Genomic DNA, 21,577 nt, shown 5'->3' on the forward strand with positions numbered 1-21,577 from the left:
TAGTGAGGTGAGGGTAAGGGTTTTATTGTAATTTGAGGGGTAGGTAGTTATGGCTACAAGGGGTGTAGCCATTAGGAATTACCATTATAAATAGCACCTCAGTTGTAATGGGCCAAACGTAAGCCTTTTGTAAGAAGTCCTTAAAATATTTGTATTGGGCCTTTTTTTTCCTTTCTTTTTTTTATTCTATTGCAACGGATGATAGGTTCAGCTTGTTTATGCAACAGATCTGTCCGTTGTAAATTCGCACACTCCAGTACTACTGTACTAGTACTCACGGCTCCACCAATATGGGTGTCACACAGCTCACATTACTCACTTCTCGTCACTAATTACTGATTTTTATTGTATCAATTTTTTTAACTAAAAATTAAGGCTCTGAAATTATTTTTACTGAATTGAAATTATTTTTGCTGAACTTAAATTATTTTTACTGGACTTAAATTAATTTTACTGAACTGAAATTATTTTTGCTGAAGTGAAATTATTTTTACATATTTTCTATTATAATTCTTCTTTAAAAAAACTGAATTTTACTAAACTGAAATTATTTTTACTGAACTGAAATTAATTTTACTGAACTAAAATTTTTTTTACTTAATATAATTTTTTTTAAGATGAATAGAACAGGGCCTAACTTTACAACTAAAATAGTTTTTAAAAAATTGAACTTGTTTTAAGAGAATATTATTATTTTAAGGTGTAGAGAACAAGGTCTAATAGTAATTTACCATTTGTATCAAACTACTAATTTTGGACGTTTCAAAGTAGTTGTTTCATTTCCTCTATGACAAAATTTTTCCCTCCACTTTCCCTATTGTTATCACTCTTCTATAAATCTGTACCATTTGTTCATGAAGCAAATAATTTGATAGAGGGTGTATCAAATAAAAAGAGTATTATTAAAATCTTGTAATGTGTTGTCCAATAAAAAAAAAGAAAAAAGAAGTGATGGCTCAACCCTAATACAAAAGGCACAAATTTTTATTGAAGTACAATCAATTTACAGGAACAAATTGATAACCATTACATGCTATTGCATGCATCATAAGACCATTTATTATCAATTTATCATGATATATAGCATACTAGTAGAGCACCCAAGAATCCGTTGAGACGACAGATCATACAGATAGAAGTTTGGCAACAGCAAACATGTTTGTAGAGCCATATAAGATACCGTATATTACTGCCAGAGAGAAACACAAGTCTTCATCAACCATCTGCCTTACCATTCTTCTAAGGTCGGAGTTGCTACTTCAATATTTTTCATGTCGGAAATGTTGGCTGGTTGAAGGGTACAAGCAATTAGTCACAAGCCATAGTTAACAGAAAAATTCGAGAAAGCAAGGGGATAAAAAAAACCATCATAAAGGAGTATTGATATGATTACACTCTTACGCAACTTAAGAAGAAATTTCAAAATTGAACCACATTAGATAGGTAACTAGAAAAATTGCTAAATAGCTGGTGCATGCAGCTTCTGTATTAGATGTTAATATGCTTCCTAATCAAGGTGACTATATGCCACCCCCCATAACCCCCCCAAAAAAATCAGTCCTTACCATACACCCTTATTACATAAGACTTGTTATAAAGGTCATAAAGCTCTTGAGATACCTTCAGAGAAAAAAAAACAAAAAAAAACAAAAAAAACTCCGTATATAAATATTTCGTTTGTAAATAAGTACGAGCAGTAAAAGCTTTAGAATCTAAAAGACATGCTAACAACTTGTTACAAAATCTGTCATCAGTCTGGATATAGCAACAGAACAAAATGATCCAAAATTAGCTACAATCCATGATCCATCAAGGCTCTATTGCAAAAGATAACTAAACCAAAATCTGTCATCAGTATGGTTTCAGCACATACCCCCCCCCTCCTAAAGGAAAATATCTAAAGCACTCATGAAAGCTACTATGTATATCATTTCAGATCAAGGGTCTTACAGGAAGAACTTCACTGCTACTGTTAGGGTAAGGACGTAAGGTAGCATAAAAGTACAACCAAACCGCTACCCTACATGGTTGTGAACGACAACTCTTGCCCTCGTTCTTGTTCTATCGAACCATATCACTAACAGATATATAAAATTGGACCCAAAAGAGAATAAAGAACGTTGCATAGAAAAAAGGAAAAATTCAGAACAATAATCCTAACTATGACCCCTCTTCCCATATTAATCCCAACTATAATTTATTCAAGTATAATCCAAATTTTAGCAAGTATCTTCTCAAAATGATCTGATTACTGGTTGAAACCTCCTGAGCAGGTTATCATGCTACGTGGCAGGTCATGATTAGTGCTTATTATTTATTTTTTAATTCATTGCTTCTCTGAGTTCTCTCTCATCTTCACCTGCCAGCCATGCGCCCTCTTCTCGCCATCAATAATTTCAAACCATTACAGCACCACCATGGTTAATTACTTAATTCCCACCATCACCTCCTTTAGTCCTTTCCAACTTTGGCCAGGCTCTTAGCCTACTTTTCATCATAACAATAACACATTCCCAATAATTTTCAAGTTTTCTTCAGAGTACTTTTCATATATTTTTGCAATTTCGGTTTTTTATTTTCCGCTTTAGGGGTTCTTTTAATTCATTTACCCATTTAATTTCACAATTATTCTATTTAATTCCTTTATTTAATTTTGGATCAAATAAAATATATAAGCCATACAGTATGAGTGAGAATGTGATTGTTGTAAAAGAGTCCAATTAGTCGGAAATAGGGTGGGAATTTTGCAGAAGTTTGTGGAAGAAGTGCATGCCGGTGGTCAACGTTGCTTCAGTATTTTTGATGACTTGATATGCTCTTGAGAAATTAAAGTTGAAATGTTGAAATTACAGTAGACATGGTGGATATGGTGATTTTGCTTGGTTGGGTACGTAGGGCTATTTTAGAGGGGTGATGGTGGGAAAGGTTATTAAACTTGTTATTGGTGGCTAGTACGGAGTAGGAATTAGGCAGAAAGTGAGAACGGAAAAAAAAAAAAAAACCAACTCAAAATAGAAATGTAACTTTAACAAGTTGCAGGTCACCTGGATCAATTTGGGAAGATACATCATATAGTTTGTATTATACTAGAATAATACATAGTTGGGATTAATTTGGGAAGAGTGGCCATAGTTGGGATTATTGTTGTGAATTTTTCCTAGAAAAAACAAGCAAACAACATACATGAATCACGATATCAACCTACATATTCTCTGATTAAAACTATGATTAGTGACTTAGTATTTGGTTTTTATTATTCTCACCATAGTGAACTTCAGGAGTTTTAGCAGCTGTGGCATCGACAATGACAGAGACAGAAGGGAAATCCAACGCTACTGCATCAAAGACTGTCTGTCTAATGCAATTAGGAGTTTGAATTCCTGTACAGATATACGGTCAAAAGCTTCAAAACTGTACTCTAAAAGAGAATTTTTGAAAATCTAAATCAAAACATTATGTTCTATTTTCACTTACCAACAAATACCAAGCTATCAATTCCAGAAGTTAGCAGAAATGAATGAAGGTTAGTAGCAAAAAAACCACTCATTCGTGTCTTAACCAACTTATAATCCCCTTTGTGTATCTCAAGTCCTTCAACAAGCTCAGCACCTTCATGTCCTTTTACAGTGGGTCCCCCCTTATCACTATACAAGTGCCTTCTGAAGAGTTCAACATCTCTCCCTAATGCATCATGCTCCCGAACAATCTGCAAGCCAATAATTATCTAGTCAGTTGTCACAAATTACATCCTAAGGACTTGTTCAACTCAATCTCTAAGAGAGAGAGAGAGAGAGAGAGAGAGAGGGGGGGGGGGGGGGACAGACAACAATGCTTTAAACAAGGTTGGCAATAGTGTAATCCTTTCTCATAAAGTGTAAGGGATCATAACCATTCATTGCTTTAACACTCAACAAGCTTAAACTTATTATGCCTGTCCTTAAAGGAAGACATATTGAGTGGGCAACTGATCAACAGAAACTAATTTTTCTTAATAATCAACATAATAGCTCCAAGTTTTATCATACTTCTTTCCCAGAATTCCATGAAACAAGTCCATAACAAGGCATCATCAGTCATTGATCCTCGGTCATATCCACTCATTGCAATTCATATCCACTCAGTCATATCCACTCATTGCAATTCATCGACAAACCCATATGGCTTATGGCCAATTGGCCATAAACTAATTAGCTGTTTGATTCACCGATATGTTACAAAGAGCAGTGCAGAAATTTACAACGCAAACAAGGTATAGCTTCTGACATGCTGATCTCTAACCCCTAGCCTGAATGTCCTGTTCGGTCAGACTAGCATCATGTTATGGATTGGGTCAATGGGGTCAACACCGCAAGTCAACCACCACTTTTGGTGTATACGAGGCACGCAAAGATGGGGCAGAAAGGGTCAAGTGAAGCCAGGAACAAGGAGCAACATGACAAAGCTAATCAAAGAGAAGTTTAGGAAGGGAAGCAGACTTCTTTAATCATGCTCTCTTTGGGTTTCTATTTTAGTTAATTATTATCACATGAATTATCTAGGCTTTGAGTATATGTATGGTAGTTTAGCAGTAGTGAACATCATCCAGAAATTTGTGAGTTGACATTAGAGAGACTTGTAGCCTCAAGCTACTAGAGAGAGTCATAACCTCAAGTTATGTTTATCCCTTTGTAATCGTTCTTCATTCAATCAAAAATACTCAAGCCTTCGATCTTATTTACATTCCATTGTTGATTATTCGTTAGTCGAATTCAGTACATAACACATCAAAAGGGAAATACTACATTGTAGTACTTCATCTGATACATAATTTTATAAGAAACAAAACTAAGGAGCTATGCCCAAAATTTACTAATCATCCGATAATCATTCTTCCACTTGGAATTATATTCATAGCAGTAGGCATCACTAGCTTAGAAGTATACACAGCTTTAATTTCCTAGAGTTTGACTAACCATCAATTACAGCTTACAAACTAACTTTAAAAACCACAAGACTATATGATATGAGATAACTATTCTCAAGTAAGCTTTCTTAAATTTACTTTTAAATCAGGCTATCCTGACTTTTCATTTCACCTCAAATACTCGAGTTTCTGATAAGGGAATGACATTTAGACACTTTATTTTGGAACAAAATCAAGCAAATTTTGCAGAAGATGGCCAAGTCTGAGTAGCACAACCACTTTATTCCTACCTTCTCAACAAATTCCAAATCAATTACAATATCCCCATTATTCATGTATCCCTTTCTCTGACAATTTCATATCAACAACAATTGCTAAATCTCAGCAAATATCCAAAAAATTAGAAATTTCATAAAAGCAAAAGATTAATTGATACCCAAACTACAAGCATGCCACGTTCTCTAGCAACTTCAACAGCTTTTATCACATTCGGAACGATTGCAGCAGCACCATCAACCAGCAACGGCGCACCAGGCAATACGAAATCATTCTGTTCATAATCATTCAATCTCAAAATTTAATAATCATTTTTAAATTTGAGAGAAAACCCAGGTTGAATTCTAACAAACAAGAAAAGGGTTGAGAGAAAAATTGAAAATTGGTGGGAAAAACTTACTTGCATATCGATGACAAGAAGAGCTGTTTTCTTCCATTTTTCAGCCATTTTTTGTTGCAATATCTAGCTGCGTTTTGTCTCTCAGACAATTTTACAAATAGATGGTGTGCAAGAGTTAGTCACCAAAGTGTTCACGATGGACAGTACAAAATTTTGTTTTTAGTGCAATTTTTTTTATTATCGTGATCATGATTGCTAGCTGCCTCGTAGTAAAGTAGAAGTCATTTTTACGAGTATTACTTTTGGGAGGACATATAAAATTAATGAATTATCAATCGGATTGTTCGGATTAGGTTTAGGTTTAGGTCATGATCAGGAATTGTTCGGGTTAGTTTTGATCTCGAGTCAAATTATTGTTAAATATAAGTACGGAGTGTATTTTTATTATGATATATTAATCCTTATAGGAGTATTGGTTGTCTGATCAATTTGGAGCATTCGAATTGCCTATCATCAAAATCGGGTTAAGTGATTTAAATATGAGGCTTGAATGGAAGCATGGAAGTCACTTATTAGATGATATTGCAGTATGAAATAGGCCTAAACATCTTACATAGTACAATATAGCAAATGCGGAGGTTTATACTTTTTTATATTGGAACAAGTATATTATTTACAACTAATCATATTTGTAACAAAGATATGTTATCTTAAGTGCATTATTACCCTATTATGTGCTTCTTTCGTCCCTAAACAATTGCTCTTTATATTAAAAATAGGCGTCCCTAAACAATTACATCATAACATATACGTCCATGTGCAAGAAATTCTCCATTTCATACATTCAAATACAAAGGGGCCAAACCGTTATGAGCTTCATCGAAGATCCTTCTTGTTGATACTTGATACATGGCCTTCTTCAATGAATTATTAGCAACACTAATCATCATTTGACAAAGTATAATGAAAATAACTGGTACAAACATCCACTTTTACAATGATAATAACTTGGGCACCAACAAACAAGTTTATTTTATTTAAACTTGCACACCTTTATTTTTGGGGTTGTCTTCTCTCAGGGCTCACTCACCAGCAACTCAGCAAGCATGTATATAGACTATAGCGCCAGATAGAATGGTGTGTATCAGAGCGCAACATCACGTTATATTTATAAACTTCTTCAAGCTCCAAACTTGCGCCATCGAATCATCAATTTGCCTTGCACCATTCGCTTATGGTTGGAGTGGCTACCCCAATATTTTTCATGTCAGAAATGTTGGCTGGTTCCAGAGTTAAAAATTTCATGTTAGTCATAAGCTATTATATAGTTAACAGTATTCAAAAGAAATCATTATATGATTACACACTCTAATAATCTAGCAAATTGAGGAGATACCGACTTACCGAGTATCAAAAATCAATCACAACAGAGATTTATTAATAAATATTTGCTGTATGCAAATTTTGTAAGTCACCCCAGATTCCATAAAAAGTAACTAATACCAATAAAGGTACCAAAATGTCACTCCTTATCTAAGATGCTCATAGTTCTGTTTAGTCTTACCCTATACAATTATCTTACATATAGCACTAAGGTTCTCATAGCTAATATTCGAGCAATCAAACTCTCAGGAATTCAGGATGACAGAACAGGACTCATACATCTTGTGTTTTTTTTTTTCCTGTCCTGAAGCTAACCAGAGCAGAAATTTTTCGCAGAGCTCCTCTTTTCATGTTCCCCTAAATCATATGTCCATTATGCTTGCAGACTAGCAGTAATAGACCATAGATAAAAGGAAACGAAACATACATAAAACACAATATCAAGCCGCTTATAAAGAATATAAACTGAACTACATATATGCAGCAAAGTTGGGATAAGATGATTAAGATCCATCATAATGGTTGATTGCAGGCATTGACGAATTATTTCATTTTCTTACCAGCATGAATCTCAGGAGTTTTGGCAGCTGTGGCATCAACAATGACGGAGACAGAAGGGTAGTCCAATGCTACTGCATCATAGACTGTTTGCCGGATGCAATTAGGAGTTTGAATTCCTAAACATAGAGATAGATGGTCATAATCTTTTATATTATATCTTGTACAAAGAGACATTACTGTTGAAAATCGAAATCAAAACATCAGGCTTATTATTCATTTACCAACAATGACCAAGCTATCAATTTCAGAAGCTAGCAGGACTGAATGAAGGTGTGTATTAAAGAATGCACTCATTCGCGTCTTAACCAACTTATAATCTCCTTCAAGTATCTCAAATCCTTCAACAAGCTCAGCACCTTCACTTCCCTTTATAGCAGAACCCCCTTTCTCACTTCTGTACAAGTGCCTTTTGAAGAATTCGACATCCCTCCCTGATGCATCATGCTCCCGTTGAGCCTGCAAACCAGCAGTTTTCAACTCACAAATCACATTTTTTTTCCTAGTAGGACTTGTTTCCACTAAATATCTTGATAAAAGATTGAAAGTAGTGCAATGCTATGTAACCCTTCTGGATCAAAATCATTTCTTGTTTTCACATACAAATAAATTGTTTTTGTTTTGTGTGTTTGAGTCGTGTTTTCCCTGTAAACGCGGACACTCCTATCTCTCAGCATAGCCAACCACAGCATGTATCCAACATATAATACTCGGACAAGTACTTGGTTTACACATATCTGACACAAAATTACTTGTTCATTCACTAAAATGAGTAACATCAATGTTAGATTGTGTTGCTTAATCAAATCAATCCATGTACACTAAGGGTCTGTTCTCTTCAGCTTAATTTTAGTTCAGTTCAGTTCCAATCAGTTCAGTTCCTAATTTCCTTATCTCGGATTCATTTCAGCTCTCTTTTCAGTTCAGTAAATCAGAACAGACCCTAACTCAATTGGATACTTTATAGTCAAAAAAATAAAACTTTGGAAGATTCATAATAAAACATACCTATTCATATATGCAAATGTAACAATGTGTTTTCTCTTACCCTTGTCCTAATTTTTTTTTATTAACCATTCGTGTAATCGTGTTTGTATTCGTTTCCATAGAACCTAGTAGTCAACATATACATTTTATGAGTGTAATTTGAGTTTGTTTTTGTTAGCCAGTAAAAATTGAATAGTTGTCAAAGATTTATAGTAAATTAGATCAAACCAAAATCAACTATAGATTACAAAATTACAATAAATTAATAGATTATAAGGTATGAAAACTTGCTGTATGACTTTTATTAAATGACTTAATCTCTATCTGCTATCTGATCTAATTTCAAAATTCGATTCGATCGGGTCAGTTTTATTAGATCCAACTAGCCCCTTGAATTTATTATCATAGAATAGCAAAAATACAGAATATTAAGAAGAAACAGAATACCCAAACTACAAGAATGCCACGCTCTCTTGCAACTTCCACAGCTTTTTTGACATTTGGAAGAATTGCTGGAGCTCCATCGATCAAAAACGGAGCCCCGGGTATTGCGAAATCTTTCTGCATTTAATACAATTAAACGATGTTTATAATTCAATATTAATTGTATAAAATCAATACCCATTTTTCAAATTTGAATTTTAAAAAGGACAAAAGTAATTGAAAATTGTTGGAAGAACTCACTCACTTGCATTCCTATGACAATGAGAGCTGTTTTCTTCCAATTTTCAGCCATTTCAATTTGTTGCTCAAAATCTTGATGGATTGATGTCTCCCACACACAAACGGATATACAAGTACTAGTAATTAATTAGTGAGAGAGTAGTGACCAACTTGTAGTTAGCGAAGTGTCTTACCAAAAAAAGTTACGAAGACACTTCGCTAACTACTCACTATAATTTCTTTCTTTTATTAGAGCATTGATTTTTAGATAGAGCATAAATGAGGATGACGATATGATGTACGCGGGATTTGTTCTCATGTTTTTGACAAGTTGATAAAAAGGTATTTTCGTCGTTAAATAGAAAGGTTACTTTTTCACTAATTTGTGAGTATCAATAAGGGTCTTATTTCTTTTCAAAATTTTAATTACATCAATTTTTTTAACAAAATTATTGTTACATTATCTTCAAATTTCTTTGATATTGTATTAGCTATACTTACACTCATTTTTATTTTTAATTTTATTTTCAATCTATTAAACTTTACTTCTTTTTTTGTTTATTCACCTTTAATCTAATAAACCCCAAATTTTAAGGCAGTGTTTCCTTCAATCCAAAATGTTTTTCTCACATAAACGTTTGAGAGAAGAGAAGGGAATTTAAAATTTAGAGTGTTAGGGTTGAAAATAAGGGGGAAAGGGTTATAATAAGTAAACTTAAGTTGAGTTTAGCAATATTTAATAATGATCAAAGTTGTGCATTGACACATATGCTAGTAAAAAATGATGCATATATTTTAGCGTTAGTGATTGATTTACGCTGTAGACCTAGTGTTGAACAGAAATTCAAGGTACATTTGAAACAAAATTAGAACCGAAATCTATTAAGAACCACAAGTTCTAAAACTGGAACCTGGGCAAGAGGTTCTGAATTTGAGTAGTGTTGGCAACAAGCTCCAGCTCAAGTTTTTCAATTTCTAAAACCAAGTACTCGTACCTAAAATCAAAACTAAAACCTAATAAAAGAATCACTTAAGCCCATATCAATACATCATACCCAATTCAAGCCCAATTACAAAGAAATAGAAATAAAAATAAACAAGTACAAAGTATGTATCAAATTTGCTGGACTACTACTTTTGATTTGTTATGTTTGCGAGTTCTAAGTGATGTGCAACTTTGTAAGTAGGGATTACAATTTAATCCGAGTTCGATCCGAAAGAAAAATTTCGATTCGAATCCGTTTAAAATTAGTGCAAATCCGAATCCGATAAAATAGATCCGAATCTGAATAGGAGGTGGATCGGACTTGGACCCTACGCAAAGTCCGACAGAGTTTGATCCGAGTCCGAATCCGAGAGTATAAGCATATGCTCTATAATTTGGCCGGGACAATTATTTGCTTGTTTTGTAGCAAAATTTTGTTATGTAACTTAGTTTATAATTTAAATATGTTGTGTTTATACTTTAATTAGTATGACAATACAAGCAATTATATGTATATGACATTACAAAAAATAAAAATAAAAAAATTCGGATCATTTCGGAGGTCCATATAAACGGATTGGATTCAGATCCGAAAATTACGAGTCAGATCGGATTCGAACTCGGATCCGAGTCCAAGGTCCGTTTACTAAACGGATCGGATTCGGATTTAGCCACATCCGACCCGAATCCGATCCGTTGCCATTCCTATTTGTAAGTAGGGTTGTTCACTGATCGATCCAAGCTAGACCAGGTCGGACCGAAGAGTGGAATTTGCTAGACCCTATTATGCATTTATGCTCATCCCTAATTTACACCATGAACGTGAGTTATTGAGTTTTAGAGGTTGATTCAGTATATATAAGGTCCTTTTCTTTTCTTTTCCAAAATTTGCATGGGGAAACTCTTTTTTCCTTTTTCTTTCTTCTTTCTTCTTTCTTCTTTCTTCTTTCTTCTTTCTTCTTTCTTCTTTCTTCTTTCTTTTGGCAGTGGGATTATTCCATAATCTTTGATTGTTGATTTCCTTAAAGTTTCCCCTCCTACTCTAGTATATGCCAAATATAAAACGTAATCATTTTAACATTAAGAATACGACGCAATATAAAACATCTTGAAAAAACTAATGAAAATAAATTTGTTTTCTTTCAAAAAGTAAGATCGAGGGGCACAAAATTCATAATGGATTCATATTCATTGTCAATGCCAGTGGCCACTACTAAAGGAAGGTGACATAATCATTTGCGGAGGGTGATTAGAAAAGCTCTATAATATAGATTTTATGAAATCGTAAAGACCATAACAAGAAAGGTCACGAGTCCATGACGGGAGATCCTAATCCCATCCCATCCCGTCGCAAATTGATTTGCAACGGGAAATCGGACTGACCTCCCGTCATTAGTTAAACCGTTTATTGCAATGGCAAGAGAAGGTTGTAAAATACCTTTCATACCCTAGTCTTGTTACTAGTACGTATTTTACATCATATGGTACACCCATGCACTTTTTAAAATGTTAATGCATATTATTGCATAACATCAAGAGCAATCAACCTTTTAATATTTAAGTAGAGTGAGTGCTCATGATGATATACCACTCCACTAATTAAATGCTATACATAATTTATAGCATATATAGTTTTTATATATTATATAAAGTATATAATATTATAACTAGTTAATAAGCATTATTTTATGATTGGTTAAAATCCTCCACCAAGTGATTGTGCCCAATAATCAGCTCCATTGTCACTCCCAACAAGCTGGGTGCAAGATATGGGTACCAAGCATAATCCTCTACTTTTCAAGTCCTTTGATCCATCTTTGTTGTCCTAATAACATATGATTTTTTTTTAAAAAAAAGAAAAAAAAATCATTAATAACAATAATACGTTGAGGAAATTTGCAAAAAAGGAAAAACAAAAATAGAAAAAGAAAGAAGTACATATAATCAAGGCAAGAATAACAAAAATAATCCACCACTTAATTAATCACTTATGTTACAACTTACATGCAAGTAGGTACACAGTACAGTCTTCAAAAAAAAAAAAAAAAAAAAAGTACGCGGTATACCTGGATGTTATTTTGCTCATTCGAACCATTTAAATGAGCAAAAATATTATTTTTTGCACTACTTTTTACATTTTTTTTTTTTTTGGAAAGTGTACTATTGTATTGTAGATATAGAAGAATGCAATGACCTTAACTATGACTTCTACACATTATAAAGCACTTTCATGTATGAATACGCTGTGATTAGGAACAATAATGAGTACGTAGAAAGATAACTAGAATGTTGGAAAGTGAAATAATAAGTCAATTCTATTTTAAAATCAAAGGTGAAATGATGGTGTTGAAGAACCAAACTAATTGAGTGCTCAAGTTTGTTGATAACTTCAATAATGATGATGACAACGAAGAAGATAATGATAACAACAATGATTATGTATTTGTTAATGAATGGATCATCATTTAAACTTAAGTTTAGCAGTAAGTTTATAAAAGGGAGTAATAATAATAATAATAAAGTTTACATGAATTAACATATAGTTTTAGAAGTACCTGATCTTGGTTTGCAGCTCCTCTTCTTTTTAGGCAGGAATCATTCAAAAGCTACAAAATAAAGAGTGAATGAAGAAAAATAAGATTTATAATTACTTTTTTTATTTTTAACAAGTTTCAAGTTTCAACCCACCCTTTTTTGATTCCAAACTTAGGCCAAAGATGTCTCTATTTAATCACATTTTGTAATTCAAAAGGGAACCCTAAAAAGCTGAGGACATTATTCTTTAAGTACATGCCTTTTTTTTTGTTAATAGAATAGTTCCTTCAAGATGCTTTCAAAAAAAAGAAAATTTTTCTACCTTGCTTTAATAAACGTTTATATTATGTACATGATGTTGTACGAATGTCAGATGTGATTCACAATAATTTATTATAAGATCGAGGTGACATTCCTATTTTAACAAGTGGCTCCTTACTTATAAGAATAACTTTTAAAGTCTCACAATAAGTTATATATCGAGTCTAGCTGCTGACTCACGTGAGGGTTTTTAAAATCTACATCATGCAAATACAATGAATTAAATAAAACTTACTTGTCCAGGATGATCTGGAAATAGACAATTTCTTTCTCCATGAACCTGTTCAGAAATATAAGGTTAAAAAAAAGGTCATATGTGCTTTAATACATTATATTGGAGAAAATAAAGTTAATCTTTTAGCTTATGCTGATAATTAAACATTATTTTAGTATTTAAATGTTTGGTTATAATTTAAACAAACTTGTCCAAAGTCTTATGAAAGTAACAGTTGATGTCAACCAGAGTTTGAATTTAATATTTAAGAGAATCAATCCAAAGTAATAAAGAACATAATCTCAACATAGTTAACAAATCGGATTAATATGAATCAAATGATACCCTATTGTTAGAAACATGTAATAATAACCACCCTAATCGAATTATTATTATTATTATTAGTTTTGACGAGTAATTGAATTATTATTAAGAAACATATTTTCCACTAATTATCATTATTCTTGTTCCATTTTATACTGTATACTGCAACATATAATGTCACAATGTAGGTCGATAAACATAATTTTACTTTATTAATAAATATTACGAGTTTTATTTGTTTGTACGGAGTATTATTTACCATATAAGTCTAATTATGTTCTTAAGAAATACAACTAAAATTTTTGAATACATCTATTAATACATTATACGGAGTATTATTTTGAAGACTTTGAATAAAAGAATTATTAGGTCGAAAAATTATACTTTGTATAAACTTACAGTATGTTGGTTCTTAGTCGTGGCATTATTATTACCCAAGTAAGGAGAACTAAGGGCCTGCATAAATCAATCATATAAAACAAGGTCAGTTACCAATAATATGAAAATGAATTATAATAATTTGATGATTTTGGAAAAAAGAAAAAGAATGTTTAGAAAGCGAGAATATAGCCCAAATGTGGGTCTTATTAAAGTACTTCTGACAACTGCATGCTTCACTGATATTTTAGTTCCTTAAAGGCTGAGTTACATTTATGCACACATGTTTTTGTTTTTTTTTTTTTAAAATAAAAGTATGAATTATTTATCCGTTCTTTAATTATTGTAATAATTAGAGCTTTATATGTTATTTATATCTTTATTTAAGTCATTATTATAAATAAAAATCATAAATTGTCACATAATTATGTGTAAAATTGTAAATAGTATAAATATTCGATTATAGTGATTTTTTTAAAACGGAAGAAATTAATTTATAAAATAAATACTCCGTAAATAAAATAAAAAGGAAAGGAATTAAACATCACCTCAATTTGACCTTGAAGGAATCTGATATACCCAATTGCTTCTAACAACACTGAAGCTGTGTCAGTCTGCAAAAAGAGATTAAACCCACACACCACAAATACCCCATTTCTCTTTTTTTAGTGAACACAATAACAATAATTAAAAGTTCAAAAGAAATTTTATATGATCATAATATAATCATATGTTTGAACTGAAGTGAGTGATTACTAATGGATAATACGGAGTAAAAAAATATAAGTTTTAATTTTATAAAATTGAGTAATGTTTGTACATATAGTGTTACCTAATTTGCTAATTCTCCCCAAATTATGATCCAAATTGTATGCGTGGATTAGTATAGTGTAGAAAAATTTTTGAACTATTTTCACAAGGTTAGATTAAGAATTGTGTTCCCATACTCGTTTACATGAAACAGAGCGTACTGCATATTAGGTAACACCGTACGTACTGACTCAGTAAGTCTAAGATTATTAGCAAGTGAAACAAAACAAGTGTATCAAAATTATTGAGATTGTATGTTTTATATTTAAAATCAAAAGTTATGTACTTATGTATGCTTATTAATTTACTTTTTTTGAAAATAAAATAATAGAAAAAATGGTGTTTATATATGAATTATACATCTTGTGAAAATTACTGTAATAAAATAGGAGTGAGGTGGTCTTACCTTTCCAAAGGGAGAAACAAGCTGGTGAAGGGCTGTTATTCTATCTCCTAGCTTCTCTTTCCTCACCTACATATGTATAGCAACCATATATATATAGAACATAAATAATATGAAGCTATTGATTTTTTCTTAAATAATTATTACTAGTGGTATTTATGAGTGATGAAAAGTTAATAAAATAAAATCTAAGGCACACATCCATGAGAAGTTTGAATGAAAAATTTTAAATTATTGCACTTAAAGGGGGGGGGGGGGGAGGAAACTCCTATTGTAGTTTAAGAAGTTTAATTCTATAGAAAAATCCTCAAAACAACACATTAATTAATCAAGCATATACTTTAAGTAAACATTAGAGTGTATGTATGTACTCGTGCTTATGCACAAGATATTAAAATAGGTTCATTATTTCAAATTAAATTTATTAGTTGTCAGACTTGACTTAGAGATAATTAACTCGGAAATTAAAGAAAGGAGTCTTAATGTCAAACTTTTGAAGAATTTGATGGGAGAGTGATGAAAGAAAATAAGAAGTGATGATCTACCTTGAGAGGTGGGGTGGAAGAGGATTGGACCCTAGGCTTCTTAGGTGGTACACCTCCAGTAGTAGTAGCTGTGCTATTACACTGCCAACAACAAAATTCAAACATAACATCATAATTTAGTTTACTCAATAAAATTACACAAATAATAATTCTACAAGTAATAATTAAACAGCATAAAACTAAGGCTAATTAATAACAGTACATACCTCAGAATTAGTAGTATGATTATCTGCATGTTGATGACTTTCAGCTTGTTGTAATGACCTTTTATTATTATTATTAGTAGAAAAGTCCAACATATTACTACTATTACTATTGTTGTTGTTGTTGTTGTTATTGTTGTTACTACTACTTAAGCTGGTAATACAGGATTTAGGTGATAATGAAGCTGGCATGATCTGATGATGACTCCAACCTGCTGCTGCCTGGGCGGCCACGGCCGCGGCCGCCCTATTACTAACTCCTACTGATAGTTGTTCTTGCTCTTCATGAAATTGATTTGCATACAACTGCAAGTTGTTGTTGTTGTTGTTGTTGTTGCTGTTGTTGTTACTTTGACTACTAACTTCTTCCTTCACATCAATTTGTACTCCTCCATTATTAACCACCCTTGTTGCTTCAAATTCACTTTGACTAAACCTTTCCTCTTGTTCATTAGACAATCCTCCCCTACAACCCAAAAAAAAAAAAAATGATATTTTGCTATTATATACTATAGAATAATGAAATTCAATATAAAGATAGTAAGTTTTCTAATTTTTATTCAGGTTTTAGGTTTGAGAGAAGACTGTCTTAACTTCTGTATACCTTTCATTATCAGCGGAGAAAAAAGAAACATGCACATACTAAAAAAGCTTACTTACAAAAGGAGTTGGCTCCAAGAATGAGGAAAGTCATGGGCATGAGGCTCATTCGAGGCGATAAAAGGAAGCAATGAGGAAGACGAAGAAGAAGAAGAAGTTCCAGCACCATGAAGAAATTGAAGAGGTAAAAGAGAGTTACTATTATTAGAAGGTTGATGATGATGATGTTGTGTTTGGGAGATGAGCAAATTATCTTCATGTTGATGATCACTTGCTGAAGAAGATGACCTTAAGTTACTATGCATGCTCCACCAATTACTAGGGTTTCCTGCCATCATAATTTATTCTTCCCACCTAACTTTCTCCAAAAACAAAATCACTAACTTCTTCAAATCTTCTTATATCCCTCAAAACAAACCAATAATAATATAAACATAGAAATAGATGAAAAATATTTAATTTCTTTGTTTGGAAGTACTCCTTAATTGTATTCTCTCTTCCTAATTAATCTACTAATTACTTTAAAATATAGGCTCTTGCATAATTAGCTTAGATATAGCTTTCCTTATTTATGCACAAAACCTTTGCTTTTATTTCAAATGTGATTGAATTGAAGAAACCCAAGTCATATAATCTTCTTTGAAAGAATTATTATTATTATTATTATTGTGTTTTTTATTTTTTTGGTGAAGGGGGTTGTTATTATTTGTTTTTGTGGGGCTAAGTAGAGGAAGCTTTTGTATTTTTTTGCTTTCTCTATCTTTCTCTATATATGTCTAACCTCTCCTTTTAATTTGTTTATTATCTAAGTCTTTTTATTCTTACTTTTACTTTATGGAAAAAAAAAAAGAAAGTGGGGGCAGGAAAAGGTGGTGGTCTTAGCTTTAAGACAAAAAACTAGTGGTGCTTTGGGACTACTCTTTCTCTTAATAATTTAATCCTTGGTTTGTGATTAATTAGTTGATTAATTAATTAAATAGTTAATAAAATTTTATTTAATTTTTTTTAATTATTAGGAAATTTACTAAGGTGTACATGGAAGAACAAGCTCATCATGTGTAATGTGGAAAACTATAGAATAAAGATTTCGTAATTTATTCTGACACACAGTACAAGCTAGATATTTATACTCATTTCACGAGTAACTAAGAATTTTACTTACATAGAAATATACATCATAATATATACCTAACGTTGATAATACCAATTTGGTATGAGGTTGGAAGAAAAACGTAATAATATTAAACTGTCGTTGATTATTCTCACTTAATTTAGATAACAATATACTATAATTAGGGTTACATATTAGATTGAGGTTAAATAGGTCTCTTTTTCTATACCCTCAATAATTCAGTGAAAACGATTAAAAGTAGAGAATCCAAGTAAACTACAACAACTTTGATGTGATATGTATTAATCTTTTGATAATAGTATTTTTAATTTGGGAAATTATTCATACAGTTGTTGAGAAAGTTATGTGGTGCTATATATATGTATATGTGAAAGACAAAGTCATAGAGTACATTTGTAGTACTCCATTACTCGTAGAGTCGTAGAGCTTTATCAGCCAATCACAAATTAAAATCGAAAAAGTAAATTTAAGAACTACTACTACTTCTAGTTTACTACTTGGTATTCATGCACTGTTTAGGGACATGGGAAAGGGGGAAAATAAAGGATTAAAGGGATATATATATATATATTTTTTTTTTTGGGATACCGTATTTTATACAAGTAGCTAAGAAAAAGGTCTCATTCTATTCACATTATTTCTATTAAATTAGTTTCATGAAAAATAAAATCAAATAAGTTCCATAAGTTACTTCAGTTTAATTTACAACTCAAATAAGTTTTAATGACGTTATATAAGTTCAAATTTTGTAGGATCAGGTATGTTCAAATAAGCAAAAATGAAGTGAATCAAATACATACCTTAAATATGTATTACGGAGTATTATTATTTATTTTATTGTGAGATGAGAAGGTTTTTGTAATGAATTCATACAAATATGCAAGAAGAAAATTTTCTATTCCAAAGGAGTAGAATTTTCTTTGTTAAATTTACATTTACCTAGGAATGTTACAATCTCACTAAGGTTGTGACAAGATTTTATTTGACGGTTTGAAACCACCCATACAAGTATACAACTATGGTGATTTGAATCACAATTCAGTGATTCACAAATAACACACGTGTAGAAGAATATTCTTTCATGTAGTTCTTTTTGGTAAAAGTTTTGAAATCTTCAAATTTAATCTCTTAAATGCTTCGTAATAAATTTTTAAAGTAGCTATTTTTCCATATATATGATCCTAAACTGAAACTCACACCCTTGCAATTTCATTGACTAGTTTTTATGGATCAAAACACTTAAAAGTGAGGAAAGAAGTTAAGAGATCTTCACCTCCTACCACTCGTAGTTGGTGGAAGGAATTGACTTTGTAATTATAAGATTACAAGGTAATAAATCCCTAACCACTTAGCTTAAGAGCCTGTTCTCTTCAGCTTAATTTCAGTTCACTTCAGTTGAATTCCTAATTTCCTTCTCTCATAATATTCAATTCAACTCTATTTAGTTCAGTTCAGCTCTAATCAATTTGATTCAGTTCAGCTTAGTTCAATAAATCAAAACATGTCCTAATTTAAAGAATAGATGTAAGATTCATACTATGTATGAGATATATGCCGCCATGCTTTCTAAAATATACATATATTTGACTTTGAAGACAAGCCTACATAGTTTAAGGGTCACCTTGAACATCATTATTCATATTAATTTGCTAAAAGAAAAGTAATCACTAACTATAGAGCAATACTTTTGAATTTATAATTTGATTTGATTTTGAAACACCAAGTAATAGTGAAGCCATTTACTCGATCTCCTGGGATTTATGACACGTACATGTACTTTCGTCACACTATAAAATATGTTTACGAAAAAAAGTGCAAATTGGTCGAAAGTGAATCGTTTGATATGTGACAAAGTTTATGTTAGTGGATTATACAATTATTTATCAATCAAGTGCCAAATAACAATATTAAATTTTTTGGAAACATAGTTATTACTTAAACATAAATAAACTCAATACCCTAAAAATCAAGAATATCGACTTTGTTAACAAAGAATCTAGTAAATGATGAGACAACTAGTGTGTTCTCGGGATATAAGGATTCTCTCAATTTCTATTACGACAAATTTTACAATTATGAAGGAATGTTTTGTAGAAGCATAATTAATTAGTCTAAGTATCTAACATTAATAAAATCAAGCACAAAAATATCACAACTATCAACTTTGTTAACAAAGAGTATAGTGAATTAAGACTATCACTAATTTATAAAGATATAAGCTACGTAGTACTTCAATTTATTTTGACATCTAACAAGTTAGTATGGTATTTGTGTCAATAGGTCTTTCTTATCGTCTCCTTTCATGCATTCTCAACTGTTGATCTATTAAATAAACAACTTATTTACATTACAAATAAAATATATACAGAGGATCCCAACTCGATATAACATCAATCGAGCATCACTATCACCCACAATATCAAACAATACTTTGGTTCATTAAACTATTTATCAAACACCATTGATTAATCAAAAGGTACTAGCTACAATATATATATATACCCTCCTAATCATCCTCCCTATATATCTTTGTCGATATTCTAATCAACCATATATTACACTCATGAGAGTTATAGACGAATGCATGTAGAAGGAATAATCACAGAATAAATTTGGGACACTAGCTTAAGCTACCTACGGAATATGTACCAAAACTTAACCGTTGTTCGTTTTAACGATTTTTATTGACATCTATGAAGTACTTGATAGACTAAGACGTTTTGATCTCTCTTAGATGCTTGTACACAAGTTACATGACAAACTATCTATGAGATTTTTATTTTTTCTTTGTAGCACCTAGTAGGTAAGAAGAACTATCCATTAGATTGTGGCTTAAGGAGATATACATGGAGAAATAAATGTATTGAATACTTCATAAAGAGATTACGACCATATATATACAACTCAGATTTGAAATTGAACTCAACTCGATTTTTATGAATCATATTAAACATGACATTCGTCCTAAAAGGTAAACGAGCTGACATAATTCAAACTGGACTTGACCTACCCAAACCCTAAACTTGATCTAATGGTTATGTTTACTAGACAGATTGAACTAAGGTTTGACCTGAGACTTGAGAACTAATTTAATTTGACGTCAACCCGACCTGAATACTCAAATTGACAGCTCTCCCTCAATTTCAATGTTGGAAGATTGATTCCTTACTAGAAGGCCAACACTTTGTTGGTACTACTACAAGATAGGTTTCTTTGTAGGAAGTTGTTAGCATTTTTAATTATTAAGGGCATGTTCTGTTCAGCTTAATTTCAGTTCAATTCAGCTTAGCTCCAATCAATTCAGTTCACTTCCTAATTTCCTTCTCTCATAAACAATTCATTTCAGCTCTATTCAGTTCAACTCCAATCAATTCAGCTCAATTCAGTTCAATTCCGTTCCTAATTTCCTTCTCTCATAAATAATTCATTTCAGCTCTATTCAATTCAATTCATTCCAGTCCCAATAAGTTCAATTCAGTTGTTTTTAGTAAATCGGAACATGCCCTAAGTTTATATACGTGTTTATTATTTTATTCGAATTGTTATGCATTTGGTTTTATGTAAATTGTATATGTTCTATGACTCTTTGATTAATGAAATAATTTTACATTCAAAAGATGGGACAACGATTAATCATCATGGAATAATCTTTAACTTAAGAAATTGTTAAAATGATTATCTTCATTATCCAATCATACTTCCAACTAGACTAGAAGTAGAGAGTGGCCCTCATGGATTCGCGGTAACATATTATTTCCACACATTTAATTAAATAAAAAGAGCTTTAAAAAAATGTTTTAGAGCAAATGATGTTTGTAGTATCCATGAAAAGAAGGAATTGAGAATAAAAATAAAAGAAAGTCACAATCCAAAACTCAAGGAAAAAGGGTAAATAATTGGGACACACAAATAGCAAGACGAAACGCAAAAAACGCTTAAAGTTTCAAAAACAAAGTTGCATACTTGCATAGGGATCATTAAACAAAAAACACCAGCAAATCATATCCACAAAATCTA

The 21,577-nt window shown here is 31.7% G+C and overlaps 3 protein-coding genes across 3 annotated transcripts; all 3 read right to left on the reverse strand.

The window, feature by feature from the left end:
- Positions 1 to 881: 881 nt before the first annotated feature.
- LOC110703399 (probable inactive nicotinamidase At3g16190) lies at positions 882 to 5,736 on the reverse strand. Its single transcript, XM_021881202.1, has 5 exons — positions 5,580 to 5,736; positions 5,340 to 5,453; positions 3,475 to 3,706; positions 3,264 to 3,380; positions 882 to 1,287 (listed from the first exon to the last, which is right to left on the reverse strand). Exons 1-5 carry the CDS (start codon positions 5,625 to 5,627, stop codon positions 1,229 to 1,231), a joined length of 570 nt encoding a protein of 189 aa, XP_021736894.1. The 5' UTR covers positions 5,628 to 5,736; the 3' UTR covers positions 882 to 1,228.
- Positions 5,737 to 6,265: 529 nt separating this feature from the next.
- LOC110703397 (probable inactive nicotinamidase At3g16190) lies at positions 6,266 to 9,359 on the reverse strand. The gene is made up of 5 exons (XM_021881201.1): positions 9,136 to 9,359; positions 8,895 to 9,008; positions 7,685 to 7,919; positions 7,463 to 7,579; positions 6,266 to 6,799 (listed from the first exon to the last, which is right to left on the reverse strand). The coding sequence occupies exons 1-5, from the start codon at positions 9,181 to 9,183 to the stop codon at positions 6,729 to 6,731; spliced, it is 585 nt and encodes a 194-aa protein (XP_021736893.1). The 5' UTR covers positions 9,184 to 9,359; the 3' UTR covers positions 6,266 to 6,728.
- Positions 9,360 to 11,341: 1,982 nt separating this feature from the next.
- On the reverse strand, positions 11,342 to 17,320 carry LOC110703400 (transcription factor bHLH68-like). Its single transcript, XM_021881203.1, has 9 exons — positions 16,489 to 17,320; positions 15,832 to 16,294; positions 15,626 to 15,706; positions 15,084 to 15,149; positions 14,416 to 14,481; positions 13,889 to 13,945; positions 13,187 to 13,231; positions 12,651 to 12,701; positions 11,342 to 11,920 (listed from the first exon to the last, which is right to left on the reverse strand). Exons 1-9 carry the CDS (start codon positions 16,764 to 16,766, stop codon positions 11,792 to 11,794), a joined length of 1,236 nt encoding a protein of 411 aa, XP_021736895.1. The 5' UTR covers positions 16,767 to 17,320; the 3' UTR covers positions 11,342 to 11,791.
- Positions 17,321 to 21,577: the final 4,257 nt, after the last annotated feature.

This window comes from Chenopodium quinoa, unplaced genomic scaffold (assembly GCF_001683475.1).
Source record: "Chenopodium quinoa cultivar QQ74 unplaced genomic scaffold, ASM168347v1, whole genome shotgun sequence".
NCBI classification, from domain to species: Eukaryota; Viridiplantae; Streptophyta; class Magnoliopsida; order Caryophyllales; family Amaranthaceae; genus Chenopodium; species Chenopodium quinoa.

Coding starts and splice junctions, on each gene's coding strand:
- LOC110703399 (XM_021881202.1), bottom strand. CDS start 5,627: ATGGCTGAAAAATGGAAGAAAACAGCTCTTCTTGTCATCGATATGCAA. Junction 3,381..3,474: donor TGATAGCTTGGTATTTGTTG/GTAAGTGAAAAT, acceptor ATATCTGTACAG/GAATTCAAACTCCTAATTGC. Junction 1,288..3,263: donor AACTCCTGAAGTTCACTATG/GTGAGAATAATA, acceptor CCCTTCAACCAG/CCAACATTTCCGACATGAAA.
- LOC110703397 (XM_021881201.1), bottom strand. CDS start 9,183: ATGGCTGAAAATTGGAAGAAAACAGCTCTCATTGTCATAGGAATGCAA. Junction 7,920..8,894: donor GTGGCATTCTTGTAGTTTGG/GTATTCTGTTTC, acceptor GCTGGTTTGCAG/GCTCAACGGGAGCATGATGC. Junction 6,800..7,462: donor AACTCCTGAGATTCATGCTG/GTAAGAAAATGA, acceptor CTCTGGAACCAG/CCAACATTTCTGACATGAAA.
- LOC110703400 (XM_021881203.1), bottom strand. CDS start 16,766: ATGATGGCAGGAAACCCTAGTAATTGGTGGAGCATGCATAGTAACTTA. Junction 12,702..13,186: donor TTCCAGATCATCCTGGACAA/GTAAGTTTTATT, acceptor TTTATTTTGTAG/CTTTTGAATGATTCCTGCCT. Junction 11,921..12,650: donor GAGCTGCAAACCAAGATCAG/GTACTTCTAAAA, acceptor ATATGTTATTAG/GACAACAAAGATGGATCAAA.